The sequence below is a fragment of the Macrotis lagotis genome, chromosome 5, assembly GCF_037893015.1.
Source record: "Macrotis lagotis isolate mMagLag1 chromosome 5, bilby.v1.9.chrom.fasta, whole genome shotgun sequence".
In the NCBI taxonomy this organism is placed as follows: Eukaryota; Metazoa; Chordata; class Mammalia; order Peramelemorphia; family Peramelidae; genus Macrotis; species Macrotis lagotis.
The window spans coordinates 242,096,431-242,123,593 of record NC_133662.1 but is presented as its reverse complement, the minus strand read 5'-3'; the positions used below and the strand labels follow the sequence as shown (position 1 = coordinate 242,123,593).

At 40.1% G+C, this 27,163-nt stretch overlaps 1 protein-coding gene across 3 annotated transcripts in view; it reads right to left on the bottom strand.

The window, feature by feature from the left end:
• The window catches only part of NXN (nucleoredoxin), a 168,847-nt gene that overhangs the window by 70,006 nt on the left and 71,678 nt on the right, over positions 1-27,163 (bottom strand). For 2 of the 3 annotated variants that reach the window (XM_074189151.1, XM_074189152.1), the window contains one exon: positions 4,881-27,163. This exon is cut by the window's right edge. The exons of the other annotated variant lie outside the window; for it this stretch is intronic. In XM_074189151.1, coding sequence (XP_074045252.1) covers positions 4,881-4,961 — 81 coding nt within the window. In that variant the 5' untranslated portion in view covers positions 4,962-27,163. The remainder of the gene's footprint in view (positions 1-4,880) is intronic. 3 annotated transcript variants of the gene reach the window in all.

Here is a 27,163-nt window from a genome sequence, read left to right as displayed (position 1 = left end):
AGCACACATGCACTATCTTTCTTTTTACAATTGGTAAACTAGTAAGGAACAGATAAGGCTGCATAGACTAGCATTGATTGGGGGGGGGGGGGCTGTACTTTGTTATGATCAAAGGCCTTACTTGAGTACAGCCCAACACCAAGTGCAACTGGAAGATAAAGAAGGAAAAAGAGAAGAGAATTTGACTAGAGGAACTTCAGATGGTTTTCGGTACTAAATCATAGTGGTCTCCGAAATGAGAAAGTACCTTATTCCCCAAAGAGCACAGGTCTTTTTTCCCTTTCCCTCCATCCTCAAAAAAGAAGCTTCATGCTGACTCTTTGTTCTTGGAGTTCCCCCAAGACAGAGCCTCAAATTTCCATTACACCCAGAGTCCCAACTCCTCCCACACAGCCTTCATGACCTCAAGAGCTGAAGAAAGAAGAATCCTCTCACCGGGAACTTCCTGGGCTAGGAAAGCCAAGCTGCAGACCCACTGAAGCGAAGGATTTCCCCTGAATGCTCCTTATGATTGAACAAAGCAGGGTGATTTTTAGGTTCCTTCTCGGGCTCTCTGAGACATAGCGGGGGCCTGTTTGTAGTGATTTAATTATCATTTGTTTCATTTGCTCCACCTCTGGCCCATGTGGGCTGTGGGATATCTACTGCTTGGGTACCTCCCTCCATGTCCTCTCTAGGCCTCTGAGTTGTAGAGAAGGTACTGTCCTCCACTGACTGGGAAGAGTTTGGTCACTCGGGTGTTCTTTATACTTGTGACATTGTGAGGACACTTTTCTATCCCTATCCTTGTCTCACAAAGTTAAAGATTTTTAAAAAAGGTTTTTTTTCCCCTGTCTCAAGCTGGTGATATTAAGTCTGAAGGCAGATGGGATCTTTAGAGGTTGCTGTCCACTGATGATGATTTTTTCCCCTTGAATTTATTTTTCTTTACTCAATTGCCTAGAAATCACCTTATTTTATTCCAAATCTAACAAATTTTAAGGCATGAAAACAAAAACAACCCTTTAGCTGAAATAAGGAGAAGGCCATACCCTTCAGTACCTGCCTGCCCCTGCCCACTCCATTGTGGGAAGCCCATGCAGGTGGGAAGACAAGGTGAGCCCAGGAAGGGTGAGAAGATCATCAGAGGGTAGGTATGTCAGCTCCTAAACTGTGGAGGACTTAACCCCTGCTTTTATAGTATTTTTAAAAAATTTATTTTGTTAAATACTTGCCCATTACATTTTGGGGGGGATAGTGAAGCAATTATGATTAAGTGACTTTGCCCAAGGTCACTCAGCTAGTCAATGTCAAGTGACTGAGGTGGGACTCGAACTTGATGCTCTATTCACTGTGCCACCTAGCTAGCCCCCTACCCCAACTTCTTTAAAAAGTTTATTGACATCTTTTGTTTTCACAAAATCAACTTCATTTCCCAATAGATGACCGCTTTCTCCCTTTCCCATCTCCTATTACAGAGAGAGGAAGAAAAAAACAGTTGAGCAGAACCAATCAAAAGAGCAATTTGGGTCTGCATGCTATAGATACAGAAAAGAGTCTGGTCCTCAAGCATGTTTAGAGAAAAAACAGGCTTAAGTTTTTTGAAGGAGAGAATCAGAAGCTGAGTAGATTTTGAGTAGAAGGAAATGACGACAATAACTAACATTTCTATGAGGTTTACTATGTCCCAGACATGTAAGTGCTTTACAAAGAGTGTCTCCTCTGATCTTCCCCATTTTACAGCGGGTGATGCTTGAGCAGAATTCTGAAGGGGAAAAAAGGGTATTTGGAGAGACAAAGGTGAATGCAGTATCGAGAGTCAGAGAGGAAAGGAGATCCATGTGTGAGGGCCAGACTGGAAAATATGGGAAAGGTAGAACATATAATGGTGATAGGCTAATGAAATGGCTTTATATTTTCAAATGCACTTGAAAAGCTTTTCAAGTTTGCAGTTATCTAACCAATCCATCAATAAACTTTTATGAAGTATCTACTCTACCTAGGCTGAAAATGCCAAAATTAAGGACCAGGATGGGTAAATGGAGTAAAGTGAGGCAGTCCACTGAATGACAGGTCTGTGGTCAGGAAGACTGGAGTTCAATTCCTAACTCAGTCACTTACTAGCTGTGTGACCCTGGGCAAATCACTAAACCTTGCTTACCTCAGTTTCCTTATCTGGAAAATGAAGGGAAGGAAATGGCAAACTACTCCAGTATCTCTGCCAAAAAAACAAAACCAAACCAAACCCAAGAAGAGTCGAATGTGACTGAAACAACAAGGGCAGATGAAAGTAGGGAATGCTAGGATTGTTCCAAAGTGGGAAAGATACTCTGGGTGGGTGGGGAAAGGAAGTAATACTGTGAAGAGTGGGATTTCTGGGATTTTGGTCTGGGCAAGATAAGCTTTGAGGGGTCAGGAAGGCAGCATTGAGACAGGGTACTTTCTTGGCTATGCCCTTGTAGGGTAGAAGGTTCTAAAAAGGCTTTATGGACTCCCTTCTCTCTTTCCTCTGACTCTGTAGGAATCCATGAAAAGAAGAAATCTCCCACTTCCAATTCTCCACCTCTAGCCCTCAGTTCTTTGTTTCCCTGCAGGCTTGGAACTCACTGAGCCTTGGCATCAAGAGTTATCCTTCTTCCCCTTCCCTTGTGCCAGCACCTGGGCTTTGAGGGCTGTGTGGCCAGCCAAGGTCCGGAGCCCCGTCTTGTTCTGCCCCGATGAACATCCTGAACAAAGACCTGGGCCCTTTTGAACCTGGACTGGAGGAAGCCATTGATGCAGCATGAAAGGCAGAAAAGAACTATATGGATCAAGGAATAAGTGGAATAAGTATCTTAAGATGGGTCGAGGCTTCTACTTTCTGGATCCACTACTGTACTGTTATCATGCAAACGCGTCTCAACCAGCTCTGGCTCTTTGGAACAAACTGGGAAACAGACTGGCTCTGTTGGGAGAACTGCAGAATGAATGACAAACTTGATGGTACAGGGTCTCATGGGCTCCGACTCCTGGCTCCCCTAATCCTGCTTTGGCTTCAACAATTAAATACAGAAATACACTGGCATTTTCCTTCCACCAGGGCTGGTGTTAAGGCTTTGTCCACATGGAGCAAAGGGAAAATTCAAAGCAAGTGAGTGAGCCGTGGTTTAGACACCTGATACTTTCATATGATTTTTTACATCAGAGGGCAAGCAGCCCAGAAGGAGGAATTGCTATATGAGAATCAATGTTGCTAAGCTACGAGAAGTCACTGTTGTGAGTTAACAGTCAGGGACTTCTCCTGGAAGAAAGAATCAGCAGGGAAGGGAAGGCGGGGAGGGGATGAAATCCTCTAACTGAACAACTTTAAAGATTCGAAAGGGAAGTGCTGTAATCCCAGACCTAATTGTTGGGGCTGAACGGCCTCAATCCAGGGAGTTGGGCCATGCTCCTTTTTAATTATCCAGAAATGGTGAGAAATATGGAAAATGGAAGAGGAAAGACTCTGACAATTCTGTTTGCTAAGACCACATCAAGAATATGGACAACTGGAAAAGGAGGTGACCAGTCATACAGTGAGAGTGGGGGGTAACTGAGGGGATAGGGGAGAGCCGCAGGGGCATCTGTGAACTATTAAGACACCCAAGAGGGCCTCTAGCATGCAAGGCAGAATCTATGGAAGGCTATGGCCAAGAATGACGTGGGATGAGAAGGTATGAACAGTCAGGGCTCCGCACCCATGATGGGAAGACCACAGAGATCAAGGGTCCATTGTATTATTCTGAATATTCCCTACCCAACCAATCTCTTCTAACTCACTTAGAATTAATATTCATGGAGGGATTTCTTTATCTTATTTTATAAATTAGTTGAATATTTTCACCTGTGGATTCCAAAACGGCAGGTCAACATGGAGCCAGTAGGTTAAGACTTATTGCCTAACTGACAATTCCCAGCCCAAGGGACAGGACACAAAGAAGAGTCTACAAAATAGAAGAGTGTCAGCAGCCTTGGAGAAATAGGTCAGTAGATGGTGCTGCTGTTGCCAAGCCTAATGCAGCCTGCCATCTTTATCACTAAATCATCTTTTCTCATCCTCTTCCTCCAGCTACACATTTGGATATTTTCCAAATCCTTCTAAAACCTCACAGCCTATTATTTCCTCCAAGTGAAGGTGCCAAGAAGAATATCCATTTTCTTTGTCCAAACTAGCTGCAAGGTAAACAAGTGCAAAAGAGGATGTGCAGGCTACCCAATTAAACAAGAATGCAGTCAGGGCAGCTAGATAACCAGAGTTTTTCACATGCTCTATCCGCCTTTGTAAGTCTTGTGTGGAGCAAATTGCACCAACTGGGCCACATGGGGCCTCAGAAAAGGCAGGAAGGTGTTTTCCATATGGGTCTATGGCCTATCCCTTCCCCTGACAAAAGAAAAAAAAAATGAATGAAATATATGCTGAGAGTTCTCAGGAGTGGGCCATCACCATGAAATCCAACTAGAAGGGAAGGAAAGGCACTGGGGTGCCTTCCATGCCACAGGGAGCAGGTATTAGACTTTGGCTAAACTGGCCCAAATTTTAGGTCAGAATTCTGGCCTGTTTATTTGTTTTATGACTTTAGGCAAATCACAACCTTTCTGTACTTCAATTCTGTCATCAGTTGATTTAAAAAAAAAAAGGAAGGTGTTGCCTCTATAGAATAGATTAGTACAAAAGGCCCTTTGACTTTTAGAGACAGAGCTGAAGGGCTGGGCACTTTGGTATCCTGAGATTTAAAAAAAACAAACCAAAACTGTAACAAGAGTGACAAAAAATCACAAGGGAGAGGACGGCAGCAATGCCAGGGTCAATTCCTAAGCACACTTGCTGAGAGTCTACTAGAAATTCCAGGCTCAAAGAAACAAGATCTGAAGCATCTTCTTACCCTGTGGAAAAGTAGGTGATGTTCAGAGTGAAGATGTTTCAGAATCCAAAGAAAGGTTGGATCTCTGTGAAAAACCTCCATGAAGGCAGATGAGAGATGGGGGTCTCTGCCAAGCCCGGTGGTGAAGTCTAGTGTTTAAGGATGATGTTGAAGACTGTGAGACAGGGCACCTGCAGTAGGCTGTCTATTGGGGCTTGCAGGTTCTATGAGACAGAATGTTCTCTTTTCCATCTTAGGAGAGGACTCCTGGCTCATCAGCCCTTCAAGACATGCAAAAAACTTAGCTAGCTCATAAGCTTTATTGCCTAGATGAAAAAAAAAAAAACCCACAGGCAGCTAGGTAGCCCAGAGCATTGGCAGGAATCAGGAGGACCTGACTGCAAATATGACCTCAACACATACCAGCTGTGTGACCCTGGGCAGTCACTTAACCCTGATTGCCTGCAAGTTCCTCCCCAAATGAAGACATAATCACAATAAAAATGAAAAAGAAAAAACCCTAGACCTTCCCCTCTTGAGGTCTTAATTTATAGAGATTTTTAATTTGAAATGACAAAAGCAAATGCCTTGCAGGTGAAGGGCCTAATTTAAAAAAAAAAAACTGAAAATGCCAGTATGAATTGTGTGTCTGAACTTACTATGAAATAAACTTGATTAAGAACAAATTCTTTTTAAGATGAGAAAAAACAACAACCAGTTAGCTTTGTGCATGTCTCTGGTGCTGTTCTCAATTATCTCTTTGCCTCTGAACTTCACAAAGTATCAGCAGGTGGCAGATAATTGAAGTTTTAATAAAAGTTTGTTTACATCCCTAGCAGAATCTATTTGTTCCAAGAAGCCCCCCTCTCTCCAGCCCAAAGATGCCCCCACAAATGAGGTGACTCTGGGAGAGTTTCTTAAGCAAGTCAGTTTCTGGTTACATTTTGGTTTGGTGAAGAAATGGGGAATGACACTTATGAGAAAAAAGCAGTTCAGATGACTCATATTTACATTCCGGAAGCAACGGTTTGGTTTATTTGATTCCCTTCTCATTTCCACCAGGAGAATCAAGCCTTTTCTCGACCACTCTGAAAAAATGTATGGGACACTGAGAGGTCTCCATGACTGATGCACAGTAGCCAAGCTCTACCAGTCAGAGCTCTGAATATTGAATACTGGCCTTCTGGCTTGTAATGTCTGCTGAAGATTCTGTAGAAATCTTTGCCCTTCCAAAGGTCAGCTCTGAGCCCCTCTGGTGTTCATGAAGGCCTTCTCCCCACAACGAGGGCTCTTGATACACTCTAGGAATGTTGAGCTCATTTCTTCTAAAGCAAAACAACGTCAACAACAACTCACAGGTCAGTCTGGAGCCCCCAAGTCCTTTGCAGGTAGTAATTTCTCTGCAGACTCACAATATCTGAGAACAGGAGAGATTCTGGACTCAGAACTCTGGTCATTTTGTTCAAGACTGAGCAGAGTTGGAATTAATCTGAAATGAATCAAAATGGACATTCTTGGCCAAAGGGGTTCAAGAATATAAGGGGAGAGGAAGAATGGAAGGAGGAAGGATGGGTAGAAAGAATGTAGAGTGACTGGCTGTATGACTGGGTAAATCACTGAGCCTCTGAGACTGACTTCTTTTCTGTAAAAATGGGGGTGGGGTGAGGTTGAGGATTCTATGAGGTAGAATCTCCTCCCTGCTCTCTGGATTGTGTCATGGCCCAGGGACTAAGTCCCTTGATCAGGTTGTTGGTGCTTTTTTTTTTGTTTGTTTGTTTAAGGTAAAGGGGTTAAGCGCCTTGCCCAAGGTCACAGAGCTAGGCAATTATTAAGTGTCTGAGGCTGGATTTGAACTCAGGTCCTCCTGACTCCAGGGCCAGTGCTCTATCCACTGTGCCATTGATCAGATTGTTTTTTAGTTTTTCTCCAATTTAAATCTAGGACCCTGTGATAAAAGAGGGCAATGGGCCAAGTTCAAATCCCAACTCTGGGGTGTTTCTAGAGACTGTCTTCTAATTCCTAGTTATTCAGTATATGATCAGTCAAGATAGTACTTTGATAGGTTATGTGGACCATCCTCTCTCCCCTAATAATTTGTAATTATCTATACAGGCCCACACTCCTTTCCATGAACATGGATAAAGGAGAATTTATTTCAGTTTTATGGACAAGAGTGGCCCTCTTCCATTAGCCAGCCATGAGGACCCCTCCCCTCTAATTCTCTAACCTTGGTCCATCTTCCCTTTTTGTTTGATGCCATCTTCTCTTGACTTTGCTTTCTCCCCCTTTTATTATTGTCTTAAAACCATCCAACTCCTCTATTCTCGGAAAAGGAAAAAAAAAGATAAAGAAAGAGGGAGAAATCAGAAAAAAGAAAAGAGAGCAAGAGAAAAGACTAAGGGGGAGGGCTCCCCACTAGGACACAGATAAATGTGGGGGGGGGGGGAGCAAATAAGAATTATGGTTACCGAACCAAAGAAGTGACTACAGTATTATTTCTTCAAGAGTACTTGCTGAACTATTTACCTTTCCACACATACTTCAAACTGCCACCCCCCCCAATAAAACAATATTCTGTGCTAAATGTTTTTTTAACATTTACTAAAATGATCCGCTTTTCCTCATCTTATTTCACTGATCCCTCACCCAGAAGTTTTTGGTGTAAATCGACTTTGCTTCTATAGGGGAGGCTGTTCCCAGAGATCTGCCTTTCTCTTTTTCTTCCAAGTTCTCATTCCTTACCCAGCTGAAATTTGACTTCCCTAGATTTCCTTGATGATAAGAATTACCAAACAGAGGCTTTTACTCCATGACTAGAGTGTAATCATTAATCCGCTCACTCCACATTTCCAGCTGCTCTGAGACATCACAGAGAATTTTCTTCTTCTTTTTTCTAAGAGACAGATACCTTCATGAGTCTTACTGTTTTAATTAAGTAAGCCCTTACAGAGACGTTGGCAAAGCCGATAAACAGGGGATTTGTAATGGAAACACCAGCATCCTCAACAATAGAGCCACTGTCACATAGGCAGGCACTTTTCCTGAAAATAAAGTTGGCAGTGACTGCTGCTGTGCCCAGGAAAAGATTTTCTATGGGGGAAAGAAAACAACCTTCAGTTCCCAGCAGGTCCTGGGCAAGCCCAGGCCAAGATGCTGGGGAATGTGAACACTCTTCCAAAAAGAAGGGCAAAGAAGGGCTGCTCCCACCCCCTCCTGCCCTGCTCCCCAGGAAGGGAGGCTGGCTAAAAATCAAAGCAGCCTCCCAGACCTGGGCTGGCTCTGGGGAGCAGAGAAGCAAACCCAGATGATGAGGCTGCCCCGGGGTAATGGAGTGGACCATCAGTTGTCAACATGCATCTCATCAGGAAAGCCAGAAAACAAAGTCTATTCCCTTCTGAAAGGGCCTTCTTTGCAGAGGTGGAAGACTGAGGGTGTGGTATACTGCATACAATGACAGACTAATTCTGCTTCATATATGTTGCCTAGTTTTGCTGAATTGTTTTTTCTCCTATTTTTTTTATTCTTTGTTATAAGGGAAGGCTCTCTCAGGAGAATGGAAGGGAGGAGGAATACAATGGGAACTCAAAATAAAAACAAAACTAATAAAATAATAAAATGATTTAATGAAAGATATCTTTTTAAGTCCCCACCCTTGATTTTTTGCAGTGGTGGGGGACCATGGGTGTGGAACACTGCATATGTTAGATTTTTTTTTCTTTTGACATTTTGGTTGCACTTGTTGATCTGCCCCTTTCCCCCTTTTTCATCATAAGGAATAGCCATCTGGGAGAGTGGAGGGCAGGTGCACTGAGCAACCCAGAAGATATCAGTAAAAATCTATTTTTAAAAGTAAGAAAATGTTTTCTAAGGTTGTGGAATTCATCAAATCAATCAAGTAGAAAAAAAGCAAAAGAAGAGGTGGGCAGAAAAATTAAGGAGAGTAGGTAACCTTTTACATAGCTTCAAGGGGGGCTGGGAGTGGGGGTCTCAAAGGTCTGTTCAATTCAACATGTTATTTGGCCAAACCTTGAACAAATCATCACACTTAGTATTATCAAGAATTATTTGGCAACATGTAGTTGGAAGTCTTCCATGTGCTTTATCAGGAAAGCATAATTTCATACTCCTTTATAGAAGGAGAACTAGAAGTTTGTTAAGAAATTAAGTTATTCAAGACATGATTCCTTAATGTTTATTGAGTTCCCAGAAGGTATGAGAGTCTTAAGATCAAATATCAGAGCCTTTTGTCCTAAAAAAAAAAATAAAGATGAAGAAATGTTAGAACTTAGGTTTATACAGATTTCTTTGGATCATATCTGGAGAAGACTTTTAGATGAGGAATCTGGAGGTAGGGTCAAAGGATACAGGGGATATAAGGGATTATAGGAGAGATCCAAGCTGGGTCTCTTTGGCGATTGCCTTGCAAAACCCCTGTGCCTTTAGTCTGTGTGAGCACACGCAATTTACCTAGGCCTCAATGGGGAGGGTGTATATTTATGGGTGTGTGTGTGTGTATATTATGTAAAAGGATCCATAAATATACACCTATATGTGAGCTATTCTTAATATTTTTGCTTTCTGAGGAAAGTAGTATTTCTTTTTCAAGTATTAAAGTACCCTTCCAGTGTGATCCTGGGCCAATGGGACCTGTTTGAAATGGGCATCAGTTGAATAAGACTGTTTAAATCTGTTTAATCCTGAGGCTCTGACTTTGGCTAAGAGTATACTGGATGGCTGGGGAAGGCAATGAATTTGTATTATTCCAAATGATGTTATAGCATTAAGGGGGGGGGGGGAATGAATGACATTAATTCTAAAAACTCCTAACAACTGGGACTGGAATTAAAGATTAATACTGACCAGAGAGGCCCCAAAACCACTCGGATGTATTTGCCTAAGAAGAAATACAAAGGAAATTTGTTCTTGGACTTTCAATAATCCTTTCAAGAATTCAGAACATTCTGCTGAACTGATCTTAAAACCTCAGTGAGGGGTCAGTAGCAATCTATGGGGTTGAAATGTTAAACTGATTTTAATCTGGGACTTAAAACTACACAAGCTTCCTTCTCAACTAGTTCTTTGATATATGGCCCATATGGGTCCTGGCTTTCTGTGGCTATGTGCTGAAAATATTCTCAGCGTCATTATGCCAACTTTCAAGCCAGCCTTGCCCTGGAACTCAATGCCACCAATGTCACCAGTGGGCACATTCAAAAACTTCTGGGCCTTTGGCCAGGTGGGTGAATCATCCCTCTTGCTTGCTCAAAAGGCAATCACATCCACATGCAGATAAAATTTCACTAGGCAGGGTAAGAGAGCAGCATCTTCCCATCTGCAGCCCATCTCCCCAACAAACAAATGTCAGAGATAGCAGAATGATTGTCCCTGGAGGATGCCAAAAACCTCTGTAAATCAGAGGAGGCAGTGGTAATCCCAAACAACTTATTGGGCAAATGGCTCGAGTCATCCCTTCCCAAGGTCAAAGTCCATTTGACACAGGCCCCAAGATTGGATCATTAGATGTCAAGGCCTGGGGGCCCTGTCCACTACATCCATTCTGCCATTGCTTCAAGGTATGGGTTGAGTACTAGGAAGGGGAGTTGTATTTTCTTAGGGAAAAAAAATGTAGTTATCAGATTTATAGCAAATGAAGCTACACAAGTCTCAAAGAGCCAAAGAGCTCATGGCTGGGGGGCCTTTCTACAGGAACTCAAGACACTGGAGTTGACCACTCTCTCTGCCATCAACTCACCAATCTTAGGGTGAAAAAGGAGTTAAGATCCTTGAGTTTGGCCATATTTGAAGACATAAAACTCTACATTTCCTTGATTTTGTGGGCTGAAGTCAGACTTGTAGCATTAACGTTAATGTAATTTTTTTGGGAGGTGATTCATGCCGTGCTCCTGCCAAGAATTTTAATAATTAGACTGAATTAGGACAACTCTGTCTGCACATGCCTGACAACATCTGCTGATGGAATAGTTATCCTGGAGGGGCTGGAAGGCCCAGGGAAGGGTTATAAGGGCACTGTTCAGAAAGGATTCATTGAGCCTTAGGAGGGAAGGCTGGCTCATAGGCTGCTCTAAGACCAGTGATCAACATGGGCTTTATTAAATACACTGGGGGTCAGAGGGTGGGAAGCAAGAGAAAAGGAAGGGAGGGAAGGAGAGAAGAGAAGGGGAGTGAAGGAAGGGGGAAGAGGAAGAGAAAAAAGGAGAGAAAGGGAAATGAAGGAAATAAGAGGAGGGTAAAAGGAAAGGAAAGATGAGAGAAAGGAGGAAATAGGGAAGAATGGTGACTGGGGAAGAGGAAAAAAGAAGACACATAGCCTGGAGGAGGTAAGATACAATGGAAGGAAGGATAGTCTGGGTTCAATTGTAGCCCTGCCACTCAATGTCTTATCTTAATCAAGTCACCTAACCTTGTAGGCCTCAGTTTCCTTATCATTAAGTGAGATGGCCTAGATTAGGGGGTTTTCAGTTTTTATGTGTGCCATGGACCCCTTCTGGCACAGTGTGGTGAAGCTATGGACCTCTTCCCAGAATAATATTTTTAAATACATGAAATAAAATATACAAGACTGTAAAGGAGATCAAAGATGTTGAAAGTTATCAAAATATATATTTTTAAAGTTCACAGAACTAGATGGTCTCTAAGGTCTCTTCCAGCTCTAAATCTATGAGCCTGTGATCCTGAGTAGGTTCAGAGAATCCCAGACTCTGAAAGTTGGAAGAGACCCCAGAGCCATGTAACCAGCCCATAATACAAAAGGGAAAAAAACATCTCCTTAGTTATGTTCTACTATGAACTGAAAAATATGCAAAGCGTTTATCTCCAAGGATGTGTCCCAAAACAAAGACAATGTCAATGTATCAAGTATTTCCTGGAAGAGAAGGTCAAAAAACCACATTATGAGAAATTAAAAGCTCTCATGTTTCTAAACGCTTTTTCTTCCATGAGCAGTGATGCATTTGCACAAGAACACCCCCCCACACACACACACACAATAAGGCCTCTAAAGATTAATAAGGGATTTATCAAGATGAGCTCGGAGACCTAAACAGGAAGTTTCTTCTAATTAATATGAGTAGAGAGAAAGGACCCTCCTAAAGCTCTTCATCTGATAATATTCAGAATTTCCATTAACCATCTCAAGCATGGACTCAGTGGAATGTGTGGACAAAAAGGAACCGATTGGAATCAGATGATCTCTGATCAAACCCAGGCTCTGCTACCTGCCCACTTGGGTGATATTAGTTGGGTAAGATACCCTCAGATGAAAGTATTCTTTCCCATCTCCAAGCTGTTTATGACTGACCAGCCAAAGGGCAAAAGGATGACTTGTAGCTCATTCTTCCCATCCAAATCAATCTTGGCTTATCTCCAACATGACCACACCATTCATCCCCTTCAACACTTTCCACACCAGGCCTCTCTTTCCCAACTCCCCTAATATAGGCCCCTCTGCACAGATGAAATCTAAACCAAAGCAAGCACCCAGAGCTGTGTGGTCAAAACTCCTGCCCATCCACAGCATTTTCATCCTCTGAAACAGCTCTGCAGGCCTGCAGTTATTTTCCCCTTCCAAAATAACCCTATGGAGAGGGAGAGAACAGAGTCCAAGGACCTGGTTTCAAATCCCTTCTCTAAGGGGTCCTCCCTGTGTGACTATCCTCAGGGCCTCAGTGTCAGCATCTGTAAAATGAGGGGATGGGCTGGACAGTCCCTTTCAGCTTCTCTATATCTATGTCTTTTATGTTCCCTCTTCCAATGGGCTTCCCTACTTCCATGAAAGGTACAGTCTTCCATTCTTCTAGGTTCTCAGGGTGCCCCTTTTACATCCTTGATTCTCTATTCAATTAAAGCTGCTCTTTTCAAAGTCCTAGTGATCTCTTAGGTTCCAAATCTGAGGGACTTTTCTTACTCATCTCTCTCATAAGTTGACAATGTTAAGTACATTCCTTTTCTCCTCAATACTTAACTTTCTCTTGTCTGAATTGTCATGGCATAGTTGTCTCTTGGTTCTTCTATTTGACTGACCATATCTTTTAAGTCTTCTTGGTTGGATCACCCTTCCATACTACATCCCCTAACAATGGGTGTATGCAGTGCTCTGTCCTGTACTCTCTTCTCTCTTTCACTTGGTGACTACATTGGCTCCCATAGATTAATTATCATCTCTATACCAATTATTTACACACACACACACACACACACACATCTATGAGAATATCCTGGCCCAACTACTCCCCTAAGTTCCCATTCCACATAGCTAACTGCCCAGGGAACATTTTAAACATCATGAAAATGTACAAAACAGAACTCAAGTGTTTTCCCCTCAAACCATTCCTCTTCCACACTTTGCTATTACTGTTGAGGACATTACCATTTTTCCAGGCACTCAGTTTTTTGACTTTGGCATTATCCTTAACCAATGATTTTTCTTTATCCTATTTTACCACTTTCTTGCAAAATCTTGTTGGTTCTACCTCCACAACAGCTTTCCTCTCTGTATCCCTTGTTTCTATTCTTCTAGCCATCACTCTAATTCAGGCTATCATCACCTCTCTCCTGGATTATTGTCCTTAATGATCTGTTTCAAATTTGTCACCTCTCCCTGGACCTAAATATCTCCTGGCATTTGGTGATCGTGAATGGGCTATGCCAAGACTCAATCCTGGACTACAAAGCCAAATGAAGGTGGGGTTCCAGAGTCACTTCTAGAGAAGAAGCAAAAGAAAGGAATTGCTGTCAACTCTTCCAAGGAAGTGGGAAATGACACATCTGTCTGTTCCACTCTTCCTTCCTTGGCTTCTTTCTAGTCTTTGTAATTTTCTCATTTCTTTTTCTTGGGAGAAGATCCAATTGTGGGTTTTTCTGGCTGGGTTGGCAGGAATGATGAGGGTTGAAAGGGATGGGAACTGAAGAGTAAATCCCCTTTGATGTCAAAATAATGGAAGTTTGAAGAGTTTGGGGGCAGTTCGGCTTGGTTCCCCCGATTCTGAACTAATCATAATACTGAGAAGCTTCATGGTACAAATGAAAAGAATACAGGCTTCAGAGGAGGCCCAGGTCTGAAGACAGACTTCTATTCTTACTAGTTATGTGACCTCAGGCAAATCACCTAAACTTTCTCTGTTTCAGTTGCCTCACTTGTGTCCCCTATCTTACCAGATCATTCTGATTTGAAAACCTTAACTAGTTACATCATGGGAATTCTTCCTGCTGAGGAGCCACAATGGAAAGGGTGTTGAATGTGAAGACATGGGACCTGAGATTGAATCTTGCCCCTGCCTCCTGTGTGACTTTGGGTAAATCACGAATCCTCCAAGATCTCAGTTTATTTCTTCTTATCTCTCTCTTACTATGGATCACTTGGTTCAGCTCCAAAGCTTAATCATATAGCAACTCCATCACACAAAATCACAATGGTAAAACTGGAAAGGACCCATCTCAGACTTCCTTTAGTTCAACTCCATCCTTTTACTGACAAGGGAATTTAAGTCTCTCAACCTATAAATAAGGATTATAAGAAATATGACGGTACCAGATGTAGGGTATTTGCAAGTTAGGATGTGTATGTTCTTCTACATATTGTCACATTCATTTATCTATTTATTATGCCAAAACAGAAAAATATTTTTTGTGTCAAAGGTAGCACCGGGTTCAGCATGAACTGACTTAGTTATTGTTTGCTTACATCGCCTGTCTCCCCTGCCTTCCTTCAGGCTCCTATGCCCTCATCTAAGCGTTAAACTTGAGACTTGTCCTGGGTCAGGGCAGTTTAAAAAGTATGAACAATAGAATACCCATGATCATTTTTATGTCTTAAACAACTTTAGATCATAATGTTTTCACGGACAAGAAGTGATCCTTCTTGGACTTCCCTGAAGAAGGAACAAAGAAAGAAGAGTTTTCTGTCTTTGGATCCCTGAATTTTCTACCTAATTTGAGCTCTGGAATCTTCAAAAAAGGCAAAATGGCCATATAAAATACCTTTTTTTTTGTTTGCTTTTTAATTTGTGAAAGGAGCGGGCTGAGCCACTGTTGTCCAGATTTTTTTTAAAAAAGGAAGAGAACAGAGCCTGCAAACTATAGATCCTGACTTTGATACCTGGGAATGTTTAGCAAAGGAAGTGGTGATAACAAAGAGCTTTACTACATCAAGGTCAGATAAGGCAAGACTCATCATTATTTTTGACATTTATTAAGCACATAGATCAAGGGACTGTTGTAGTTATAATTTAACTAGGTTTTAGCAAAGCATCTGATAAAATATCTCATGTTATTCTTGTGGGAAATATGTGGCCAGCTGGGTTGGATGATAATACAATTAGAAGGATCTGGAAGTGGTGGAATGGTTGAACAGTCAGACAAAACCGGGAGCTGCCCAGTTATAAACAGCTGTTCATGGCTCCCCTCCCCTTGGCAAGGTCTCCCGAGAACTCTATAGCGATCTGCCCTTGACCTGTCAACGTTTAACATTTTCATCAATAATTTGAAAAAAGGCATAGGCGGCATTTTCACCCAATTCATGGTTAGCTCAAGGAGCTCATGTTCTAATGGGGGGAAATAGTGTGAAAATAACTAGAAATCTCTCTATATGAATCCATGTATAAATAGAGTAACTGGAAGATAAATTCAGAGGTGGGGACATTATAATGCTTTGGGGGTTGGCAGGGGGGCTAGGAAAGGACTCCTGCCGAAAGTGGGACTTAAGCTGAGTCTTGAAAGCAACCAAGAAAACTAAGGACCCAACAAGAGGAGGCAGAGAATTTCAGGACTGAGGGTCAGCCAGGCCAAAGAAAGGCCTGGGAGATGGGAGAGCTTGTCAAGGAACAGTAAAGAAGCCAGTATAGCTAAATCATAGAATGTGTGTGGTATAAGAAGACTGGGAAGCTGGGAAGCATCTGAGGAAGACTACCAGAATGGAGAAGAGCCTTGAGTCTAGGTCAAGTGAAGAGAGGCTGAAGGACCAGGAGGAAAGGATTCAGGGGACATGATAAATATCTCCAGCTATCTGAAGGACAGGCCAGAATCAGGCATGAGGGTAGAAAGATCAACAACAATGACAGACCGAGGCTGGATTCTGGCACCTCCTACCCATCAGAGCCATCCGTCTCTGGACTCTGGTGGCAATCCCTTTCCTGGAGGTCTTCCACAAAGACAGGATGAGGACTGGTCAGGGATATCCGGGAGAGATTCCTTTCAGGGATGGGTGGGATTAAATGGCTGTTGGGATCTATTACAATTCTAAAATTTTTTTTGTGTCATTAAATTTCTAAGGTCCTTTCCAGCTCTGAAGGTCTGATTTTTTTCAAATGAGAGAAGGCATTGTTTTGTTTTAGTTTGTTCTCAGTTTTCTATGTAGGCTACAGCAAGAGAGACGTTCTAGAAACAATTATTATATAATAATAATAATCATAATGAAATAAGGTGGTGCAGTGGATAGCAGCACTGAGCCTGGGAATCAGGACAGGAGTTGGAATCCAGCCTCACTTACTAGCTATGTGACCTCACACAAGTCACTTAACCCCAACTGCCTTGCATCCAGGGCCACCTCCAGTCATCCTGATTCATATCTGACCCCTGGACCTAGATGGCTCTGGAGGAGAAAGTGAGGCTGGTGACTTAGCACAAAACCTCCTCACTCTATTCCAATTCATGTGCTTATCCTGGTATCTGATGTCATGGTCTTCTTCAAGAATGAAAAAAAAAACCCATTGTGTTCTAGTTGGATCTGGTCAGATAACAGAAATACTGTGTTCACTTTGTGATACCCCATTTTTGGAAAGAAAATAATGGAGGCAACTATGTGGCACAGTGGATAGAGTACTGGCTCTGGAGTCAGGAGGATCCAAGTTCAAATCTGGCCTCAGACATTTAATAATTACCCAGCTGTGTGACCTTGGACAAGTCACTTAACCCTATTACCTTGAAAAAAAAATAAAGACAATGATAAATTAGAGAGTATCTGGATAGTAAGGAAAGCTCAAATTTGGGGGCTCAAGCTCATGCTCTAGGAAGATAAGCTGAAAGACTGAAGAAGAGAAGAATTAAGGATTGCTGTTGAGGCAGTTCAGTTGTGTATACTTCTGTGTGACCTCATTTGGGGTTTTCTTAGCAGAGATATTGGGAGGTGTTTGCCATTTCCTTCTAATCATTTTATAGATGAGGAACTGAGGCAAATACGGTTAAATGATTTGCTCAGGGTCACACAGATTGTTAATGTCTGAGGCTGGATTTGAACTCAGGAAGATGATTCTCTATCCCCAGGGCTGAGTTTAAGAAAGGATGTGACACTTGATTTCAAATAGTTTTATATGCAAGGGGATCTTAGCTTCAGGAGGCAGAAGTAGGTTCAATGGGTAGAAACTAAAAAGAGGCAAATTTAGACTTCCTTTAAAGACAAACTTCCCAGCAATTAGAGCTATCCCAAAACAGACTGTCTCAGGAAGTAGTAGTTTTCTTCTCCTCTGAAGTCTTTTAAAAATGTATCGATATCTCATATTTTCAGATCACTTAGATGTCCCCCATGTGATCCTCCTCCTTTATCCCTGAGTTCCATGCCATATAACAAAGAAATTTTTAAAAAAGAAAAATCATTAAAACTAATCATTATATCTAAAAATAATCTGATTATATGCTATATTCCATTGATGAGGGAGGCAACTTCTCCAATCTCTTCTTTAGGCTGGGGTTTTTCACCCCTGGGGTCTTTAACAAAAGGCCAGATAACCACTTCTTAGCTGTGTTGTAGAGGGAATATTTTTTTTCAGTGACAGTCCAAGGTTCCTTTCAATTCAGAGACTCTAAGATGTTGAGGGTCTTGAATCACATTTTTGAGCCAAAAGTAAAAATAGTTAAATATAAATAATATTTAGCATCTAACCAACACATCCCAGTATTGATAATATTAAGATAAAATTTTGTCACACTAGTGACAGAATGAGGTGAATAATAAAATTAGTCTTTGTTCTATCCTATGAGGCAAAACTGAAATCCCCAAGTATACAATCCAATGTAACAGTCATGGTTTTGAATTTATGTCCTCTCTAAATTGCCATGTTTTTATGCTATTCTGTATAGAAAAGAAAAGAGGGGGAAAAGAATAGGTAGAAAATTACCTGGTTCAACCAAATTCCCACTCAAATAACTTAAAATAATGTCTCAAAGTGAAGTAACAGAAATGACACAAATTTTAGAATGACAGAAATAATTAAAAGTCAGGGGGGAAAACAGTCATCCCACCTAAGACAACTTGGGAGGATACTGGGGAAGATCTGACCTTCCAGGTGTGGTGATCTGTAAAGTATAAGAGCAGATACTGCCAAACAGCAAGCCCTGGGGCAGCTGGGGATGGGGTGGCATGGGGTAGGATGGGGGAGGCACAGAAACCTCAGTTTTTGGTCCCAGGGATGGTGTCAACCAATTGTAAAAAAAAGATCCAAAGACTGACCAAATTATATAACTCCTTATAAATTAGAATTGGGCAAGGGGAAACTAAAGACTTTATAAGATATTAAGAAATAACATAAACACACACACAAAAAATCAAAAAAAAGGGGGTAAAAAAGAAGAGAACAAGAAATATCTCATTAGAAAAATGACTGAGAGAATTTGGAACTCAAGGTTTTGGAAATGAATGCTGAAACTTGTTTTTGCATGTAAATGGGAGGAAAAAACTAAATTACATTAAAAAGAAAAATGACTGAACTGTAAAATAGATCAAAGAGAAATAATAAATGAACTGTTGGACTACTATAGAATTATGACAAAAAAAGTGAGTCCCTTCACTATATTTCAAGACATAATTAAAGAAAAATGCCCTTAAATTTTAGAACTAGAGGGTAAAATACCTGAAAGAGATCCCAAAATGAAAACTTACAGCAACTCCTATTCAGCTAAGTTTCAAAATTCCCAGATTAAGGAGAAAATATTACAAGAAAACAAAAAGAAAAAAACGGCTATCTAACGAACTAAAGAACTTTTAGATATTCTTGAGGAAAACACTAGAACTGAACAGAAAATATGATTTATAACAATCAGAAGAAAGATAAGGTAAACATGAAAGGCTAATTATGAGGGATTTAATAAGGTAAAACTGTTTACTTCTTAAATGGGAAAATGATATTTTATCATTACTAGAGTAGTTTTAAAAATATATACAAATAGAAATCTTAAGAGTTCAGTGGATTATGTTGGGATGAACTTTAAAAAATTGGGTAAGGAGAGGTAAACAGAGCAAATTATCTTATACAAAAGAGATGTGAATGCAAATGGAGGGGAGGATGACTATATATATGGTCATATGAAAAAATTCTCTAAAGCATTATTGATTAGAGAAATACAAATTAAAATAACTGAGAAAGCATCTCCATCTATCAGACTGGCTAAAATGATAGAAGGGGAAAGATGACAAACGTTAGAGGGGATACGTAAAAATTGTGACATTTGATCCACTGTTGGTGGAATTGTAAACTGATCTAATAATTTTAGAGAACAAGCTGGAATTACGTCCAAAGAGTTGTAAAACTGTGTATGCCCTTTGATCCAGTAATACCATTATTAGGTCTGTTTCTCAAAGAGGCTCAATGAAAAAAAGAAAAGGACCTATATGTTCTAAAATATTTATAGTAGCTCTCTTTGTGGTATCAAAGAACTAGAAATTGAAGGAGATTGTCCTTCAATTGGGGAATTGCTGAATAAGTTGTTATATTGATAGTGATGAAATATTGTGTTGTAAGAAATGATGAGCAAGTTTGTTTTATTTTTTGGAAATTTTTAAAAATTTTACACAAATACAAGATGTTAAAAGAAAAAAAAAAACCCATTGCCATTTATAAAGCAGACCATAAAAGAGAATTCAATATAAAGCAATAAATTTCCAATTCAAGAAAACCTATATAATATATATATTACACATTGTTTTCAAAGGTGCCCAGTTTTGCTTCCTTATTGTTTTGTTTTGTTCTTTGCTGTGCTCATTTTTCTTTATTCTTTCCCCTTCAATAATGCTCTCCTCTATAATAGTTTTAGGTCTGACACTGCTGAATTTACTTCTTTTACGTATTTTTTCTTGGTTTCTTTTAAATTCCTGATGTTTTACTCTTCCAAATGAACTTTGTTATTTTTTTAACTTTGTAAAATAATATTAGTAGTTTAATTAAAATGACATTGAATAAATATATTAGTTAAGTAAAATTGTCATTTAAAAATTATATCGACTTTATATAACAATGACCAATAAATATTACTTCAAATATTTAAATATGAGTTTATTGGCATAAAAAAGTATTTTTTATTTATGTTCACTAAGTTCCTGTGTCTATTTTGGCAGGTAGACCCTCAGGTCTAAACCAATATTTAATAATACTGATGATACATAGTGCATTTGCTCTCTTTTTGATTTTTGACCAAATTCATTTTAATTTTATCTTTGAGATCATGATTACTATTCCCTGTTTTTTTGCATAATAAATTCTATTCCTGATCTTTATTTTATCTCTGTGTCTCATTTTTATGTTTTCTCAAAGCAACATATTGTGGAATTCAAAATTTTAATCTGTTATACATTTCCATTTTATGAATAAATTTGTCCCATTCTAATTCTAAGCTACAATTACTTTGTTTTTTTGCAAGGCAAATGGGGTTAAGTGGCTTGCCCAAGGCCACACAGCTAGGTAATTATTAAGTGTCTGAGACCGGATTTGAACTCAGGTACTCCTGACTCCAGGGCCTATTCACTGTACCACCTAGCAGCCCCTACAATTACTTCTTGTGTATTTTCCTACTTCCTAATTTTCCTTACTATCCTCACTCTATTTTCCCTACCTTTCCTCAATCCTCTGCCATTTTTGCCCTCCTGTTCCTTAACCTACCCAGCCTTCTAAAATTCTCTCCCTTATCTTTCTTCTTCACTCTATTCCTCTTATTTCTTACCCTCTGTTTCTTTCTGGATTTAGAAGACATTTATGCCCTAGTTCCCTCTTTAATCCATTCACAATGGAAGTAAAGTTCCAACACTACCTGCCTTCTCCCCTACTAGTGTCTTCCATGTGAATTTTTCCTCATTTGTATGAGATCATTACTTCTTTTTTATCTCTTCCTACAGTTTTATTTTTTTAGAACCACACTGTCATACTCAGCTCAGCCCAAGTCTTTCTTTCAAATTACCCAAATGAGAATCATAAGGGTACTGCTAATATTTTAACACATGTGAAATGAACAATTTTACTTTACTGAGTTCCTTAAATGTTTGCTTTATATTTCTCCTGAATATTATATGGTGAATTTTTCCTTAAGTCCTGGGGGTTTTGTCACAAAAACTTGAAAGTCATTCAGCTCATTAAATGTCAATTTTTTTCTATTCAGAATTATACTTAACTCTGCTGGGTAAATTGCCCTCGGTATATAGAATATAGTATTCCAAGACCTGCAGTCTTTCAAAGTGTAACTGCTAGATCTTGTGTAATTCTTACTGTACTTCCATGATATCTAAATTGGTTTATTTCTTGTTGCTTCTAACATTTTCTTCTTAAACTGAGAGCTTTGAAATTTGGCTATAAGTTTTCCTCCTCACATCTCTTATAAATGGAGTTTTTTTCTATTTCTATTTTGATTTCTTATTCTAAAATTTCAGGGCAATTTTTCTAGATAATTTCTTGTAATTATCTATCAAGATTTTTAAAAATCATAGTTTTCAGCAATCAAATCATTCTTATATTATTTTCTTCAGTTTGTTTTCCAAATAAGTTGTCTTTCTGATGAGATGTTTCACTTTTTCCTCTATTTTTTCATTCTTTTGATTTTGTGTTATGATTTCTTGGTATCTTAGAATGTCATTAGCTCCCCTTTGCCTAATTCTAGTTTTCAAGGAAATTATTTTCTTCCTTAAGTTATTGATTCTTCATACCAAGTTGGTTGACTTTCTTTTCCTATTTTTCTTGGATTGCTCTTATTTTTTCAAATTTTTCCTCAATCTCTCTTATTTTATTTTTAAAATCCTTTAAAAATTTTTTCAAAAACCTCTCTTGGTGGGGGGTGCCACAAGGCAATGCAGTAAAATGACTTGTCCAAGGTCACACAGCTAGCAAGTATCAAGTGACTGGGGCTAGATTTAAACTCAGGTCCTCCTGACTACAGGGCCAGTGCACTAACTATTGCACCATCAGCTGCCCCTCCAAAACTTTGTGCATGTGACCATTTGACAGTGCTACTTGAAAAAGAAATGGCTTTTTAAGCTCTATTATTTTCCTCTGAATATGAACCCAGTACTATAGCCATAGTACCTATTTATAGTTGGGTTCTCTTTTGCTTACTCATTTTTACTTATTCATTTTTCTGTTTTATTTTGTTTTTAGGCTAATCAAGTTGTGGTGCTGAGGTAGAGGGACTGATGCCCCAAGCCTCAGTTCTCACTTCTCTGAGGTCTGTGTCACTAACCTTGGGCTCTCCTCTCCACTCCTAGAGCCCCCAACCCCAGTGTCCCACAAATGATCTTGCTTCCTGCAGTCCCTCCAGTGGTTGTAAACACGGGGTCCTCTCTGCTCCCAACTGAAACCAGGGACTGGTCTATAGGTGCCCACAGACAACAGGGTCCTGTCCCTCACTACTACCCTAACTAGTGGGTGCTGGTTCCTTTTCCCTTCAGCCTCAGCCTAGGTTGTTTATGTTCAGCAGAGCTGTCCCTTAGTGTCCTCAGGCAAGGGAAGGTCCTTTAGTCTTTTTTCTAGGCAGCCATCAGACCCCCATACTGTCAGCCGATGAAAGTTTCTAAGGTTGAGGCTATCTCTCATCCCTGCAGACCCCAGGGCTCATCATTTCTTGCTTCTGCCAAGTTGGCCTGGAGGTGCCTGTGCTTCACTTAGGCCAGACCTCTGCCCTAGGAGGCTGGGTCTTTCCTGGGATCTCCAATTGTCTTAGGAGAACAACTGCTTTACCCTATTTCTGCCAGCCTGAAGTTATATTCTGTCTTTGTTTTGTAGAGGAAATTGGGAAAATGAAGTTTTCTGACCTACTCCACAATCTTCCCAGAACCCTTTCCATGAGCAGTTTGATTTTAGAAAAATGTAAATACATGCATGAAATAATACAGAATGAAACAAGCAGAACCAAAAGAAACATGATAAAGAGTAACAATACTTTGTGAAGAGTAACTGAATGACTGTGCTATTCTGAGTAATATGAATTTTCATTCAAATCAACTACAAAGAACCCATAAAGGAAGATGCATTCTACTTATGGGGAAAGAACTGATACATGTAAATACGTATTGTATGATTTCCAGATATATCTGTCAGATGTTAGTTTCTCCAGTGCAGGGTTGTGAGATAGGAAGGAAAGGAGGGAGACATCTCAGAATCAAAATGTAACCAAAAAAATAATTTAAAAAAGAATGTTGTAGCTCCACTGTTTAATTCTGTTGAGTGTATTTTAGTGTAGGAAACTGACTAGGCATTTTCCTTTTGAAAAAATAAAATTTATTCATAACATTTGTTTTTATATCACCTACATTTCCCAGTGAATCCTTCCTCTTCCCCTTCTCCAAAAGCTAATAATGTTTGTCCATTTTCAAAGAAGGCCACGACATCAGGGAGGTGATGCAATGACAAGAACATGAATTGGATTTGAGTGAGATGGGGCTGTGCGAAGTCACCAGCCTCACTTTCTCCTTCAGGGCCATCTGGGTCCAGTGGCCACATAGGAATCAGGACGACTGGAAATGGCCCTGGATTGAGGTAGTTGGGATTAAATGACCTGCCCCAGGTCACACAGCTCCTAAGTGGCAAGTGTCTGAGGCTGGATTTGAACTCCTGTCCTCCTGAATCCAAAGCCAATGCTCTATCCTCTGTACCACCTAGCTGCCCTTCCCCAAGAATCATCCCTTCTAAGAAAGAATAATAAAAAAAAGGAGAAAATCAGTTTCTTAAGCAAAATTCCAAACTGTTTTCCACAACAGTTTAACCAGTTTTACAATTCTACCAACAATGTATTTATTGGGCACCTCTTAAATTACTTAGATTTTTCAAAATTCCAAAATTTTAAAACTCAAGTTGCCCCAATCAGAAAGGAAACTAATAAATCACCAATATCAGAATTCTACTAACTCAATTGTTCACCCTCAAAGGAAGGCAAGCTTTTGCATCTATTGGGCTCCCCTTCACATTTTTATAGCCAGGTGTGTGGGTTAAAGAAGCATGCTGGGATTGGTTTGTTTTTGTAGGGGCTTTCATATTTTAAGGTTCCAGAGGAAATAAGGGTTAAGCAGCTATTAGGAATAATGTACATGAATTGCCTTTACTTGTTAAACTAACTGGAAATGTCACACATAGTAGATCAAAGTGTGACTTTCTCAAAAATCCTTTCTCAAAAGGATTTAATAAATAGTGATTTTGGGGGCACTCAGAAATAATAAAGTTAAATCAATTTAATAAATGTCAGTGACTCTGAGATTCCAAATAAAACTTGTGAAAGTAGCATCATAAAATTCTCCTAAAACAAAGACATTTTAATCCAAATCATTTTTTCTTCTGAGGCATGGATGATAGATATCACAAGACCTTCAAAAATAAATGGATTTTTCCCCCCTACAACTCTGACTGATTCTGGGTTCATATCACATTCCTCACAACCCTTCTAGAAGCCAAGGCCATAACATTTAAATTCTGATCTTCTGAAATGGCAAGGAAAGAAGAGTAAATGATTCCCAAATGCTGAGTTATTTTTTTTTAAAGCATTTACTAGCACAAGACACATTTCATGGTGACTAACACATCTTTGGACCTGATGAATTAAAAAAAAAAACTCAGCTCACCAGAAAATTCACTTTGTGTAGACAGATAGCAAGACTATTTCTGTGAATTAATGAATACTGACAAATGCTTCTAGTGAAAAACTGGTTCCAGGCCACCTGCGACTCTTGAGGCAATTGTGGGCCTTTGAAACACTTAATCCCAAACCTTTGCCCTGGATGACTTAATTTGGGATCGATTTGCAAATTTAAAGACTTCCAAGAGGAAATCTAAGCAATCCAGACTGCTAGAAAAAAAGACAACAGAGTGGTGCTTGGGTCGGGTTGCTTTCCAGTAAGAGAGACAAGTCAGGTGTGTGGAGAGGATGGTCTACCTCTCATGAATCTATTGGTTTTATATAGAAAAGATTTCCTCCTCACCCAAGGCAAAATGCTGGCTAATCCAAAAGAAGTCTGCTTTGTTTACTTTGTTCTATTTATTTTTTATTTATTTGTTCACAATTTGTTTCTTTTGTTCACATCTCCATAGCTTTAGAAGAGAGTTTTTAACATAATAAGAGGTAAAGTATTTTTTTCATTTACTCATTCTGAAACTTTTTGACTTCTTCAGGAAGTCTCTCTTACCTTGATCACTCCTCCATTCTAAGCCCCCCAAAACCATTTGTACTTGATACATTGCTATTTAATGGTATTTATAAACTATATTACAGTTTGTAAAGCCCCTCACCTGTAGCTAGCTCACTTCTTGCCATTCCTCCACCCCCCATGTTGTACCTCCCCTACAAGTTCCTTGAAGGGCTCCTGCTTATCATCTTACTCTTCTCTCTCCATGTTTGCTCTCTTCCCATCACCCCTATATTGCCTGACTCTTCAAATCCACTCAAATTCATTGAGCATCTAAAATCATTGAAAATCAGAAAGATTTTTAGCTAAACAGGTTACAACCTCAAAGTGCTTGCCAAAGTCTTCTCTGGAACCTGTGAGAACTGGGTCAAGTTGTAGGGGGCATCATCAAACCACAGAGCTGCCATGGTAAAGGCAGTCCTGAAGCAGTGCCCACAGATGGTTTTGATGACATCATCCACAGTCCTTTGTCCACCTGCCAGAATCCAGGGCCTCTCCAACAACAAGATTCTAAGGCCCAGCAGCCCCCTCTGCCCAGCCTGGACCTGACTAGGGCTTCATGTCCTCTTGGGTTTCTGGAACAATGGCAAGGATGAGATGCTCTGTTGCTAGAAAAGACTGAGGCCATGTCTATCTCCACCTCTACCACAGTACAGGCTGCAGAATCCAACAGATTAAAGAGCAAGGAGTATGTCTGATCCCTTCCTGGTGACCCCATGAATCAAGTTCAGGTAATATAGACCCAGATAGAAAAAGAATTAAGGTTGAAGTCTCAGAGCCTCAAGCAGGGGCCAATAATAGCCAGATTCCTGAGGTCGCTCTTTGCTCTTGGCCCTTTCCTCACTTTGAGCCCTTTCTATAAACCACCCTATAAAAGAAAAGGGAGGAAATGAAAAATAAATAGATTTTTACACCTCTCTTGGCACCAAAGATGGGCATGTCTTTCCAAGTACATGAATTTTACCTACCTTGGGAGTGAGAGACAAATGAACTAAGTAGCAGTTGTCCTTTGTATTGGAGCATGAGCTCAATGACCTCTCTTCACACATGTCTCTGCAGGTTTGAAAAGATAAATATACCTCACAAAAGAGGAAATTCTTTGTAGGAGAAAAAGCCTGCCCTTTGGACTCAATGAAATAATTCTCTCCTTCCATGTGGCAACCTTTACACTTAAGGGATTCAAATCCTAAGAGCCTTCCATTAGAGTGTTTAGACTAAATGTCCTTATAAATTCATCACCTCTGGGCACGTGACAGTAAGTGAGGTTCTCTCAAAATTTCATAAATCCATCACCTGGAAAGGAAGCTATGAGAAATTATCATCTTGAAAAGCAAATGTAGCTCTTAGATACCAAAAGCACAGCCTAAGGTGGAGCAAGGCATACCCTACCCATTTCTCAAGGCTTGAGGTGAGCTGGCCCAGGGCTGAATGACTCAGTTTCAGTTCTCTGAAAAATTTCATTCTACACCTGAGAAGCTGAAGGTCTTCCATAGCAACTCTCACTCTCCCCTTTCCTGTGGCTTCCTCCTTCTATCTGCTCTTCCCTCTTTGGGGGAAGAAATACTATGTTTTATGGAGGGGAGTCCTTGCTCCTTGATCTTGAAAACTACCCAGTTCTCAAGTCTGAACAGTGATGTGTCACCTACTTTTACTTTGAAGTTATCATCCTCAAGTGCTAACTTTTCATGCTATTTTTTGCAGGCTAAAGTTTTATTCAATCACAAAATCACAGATCACAAGTCCAAAGGGACACGAGAAACTCTATAATCTAATCCTCTTATCTTACAGAAGAAGAAACTAGGGCCCAGGCAAGTAAAACAATTTATTCAAGGTCAAACAAGTAGTAGAATCTTCTGAATCCAGAGATAGATCTGCCAACTGTTTTATGCCATCTCGAGTATTTGTGAATGAATGGAATAAAAACATT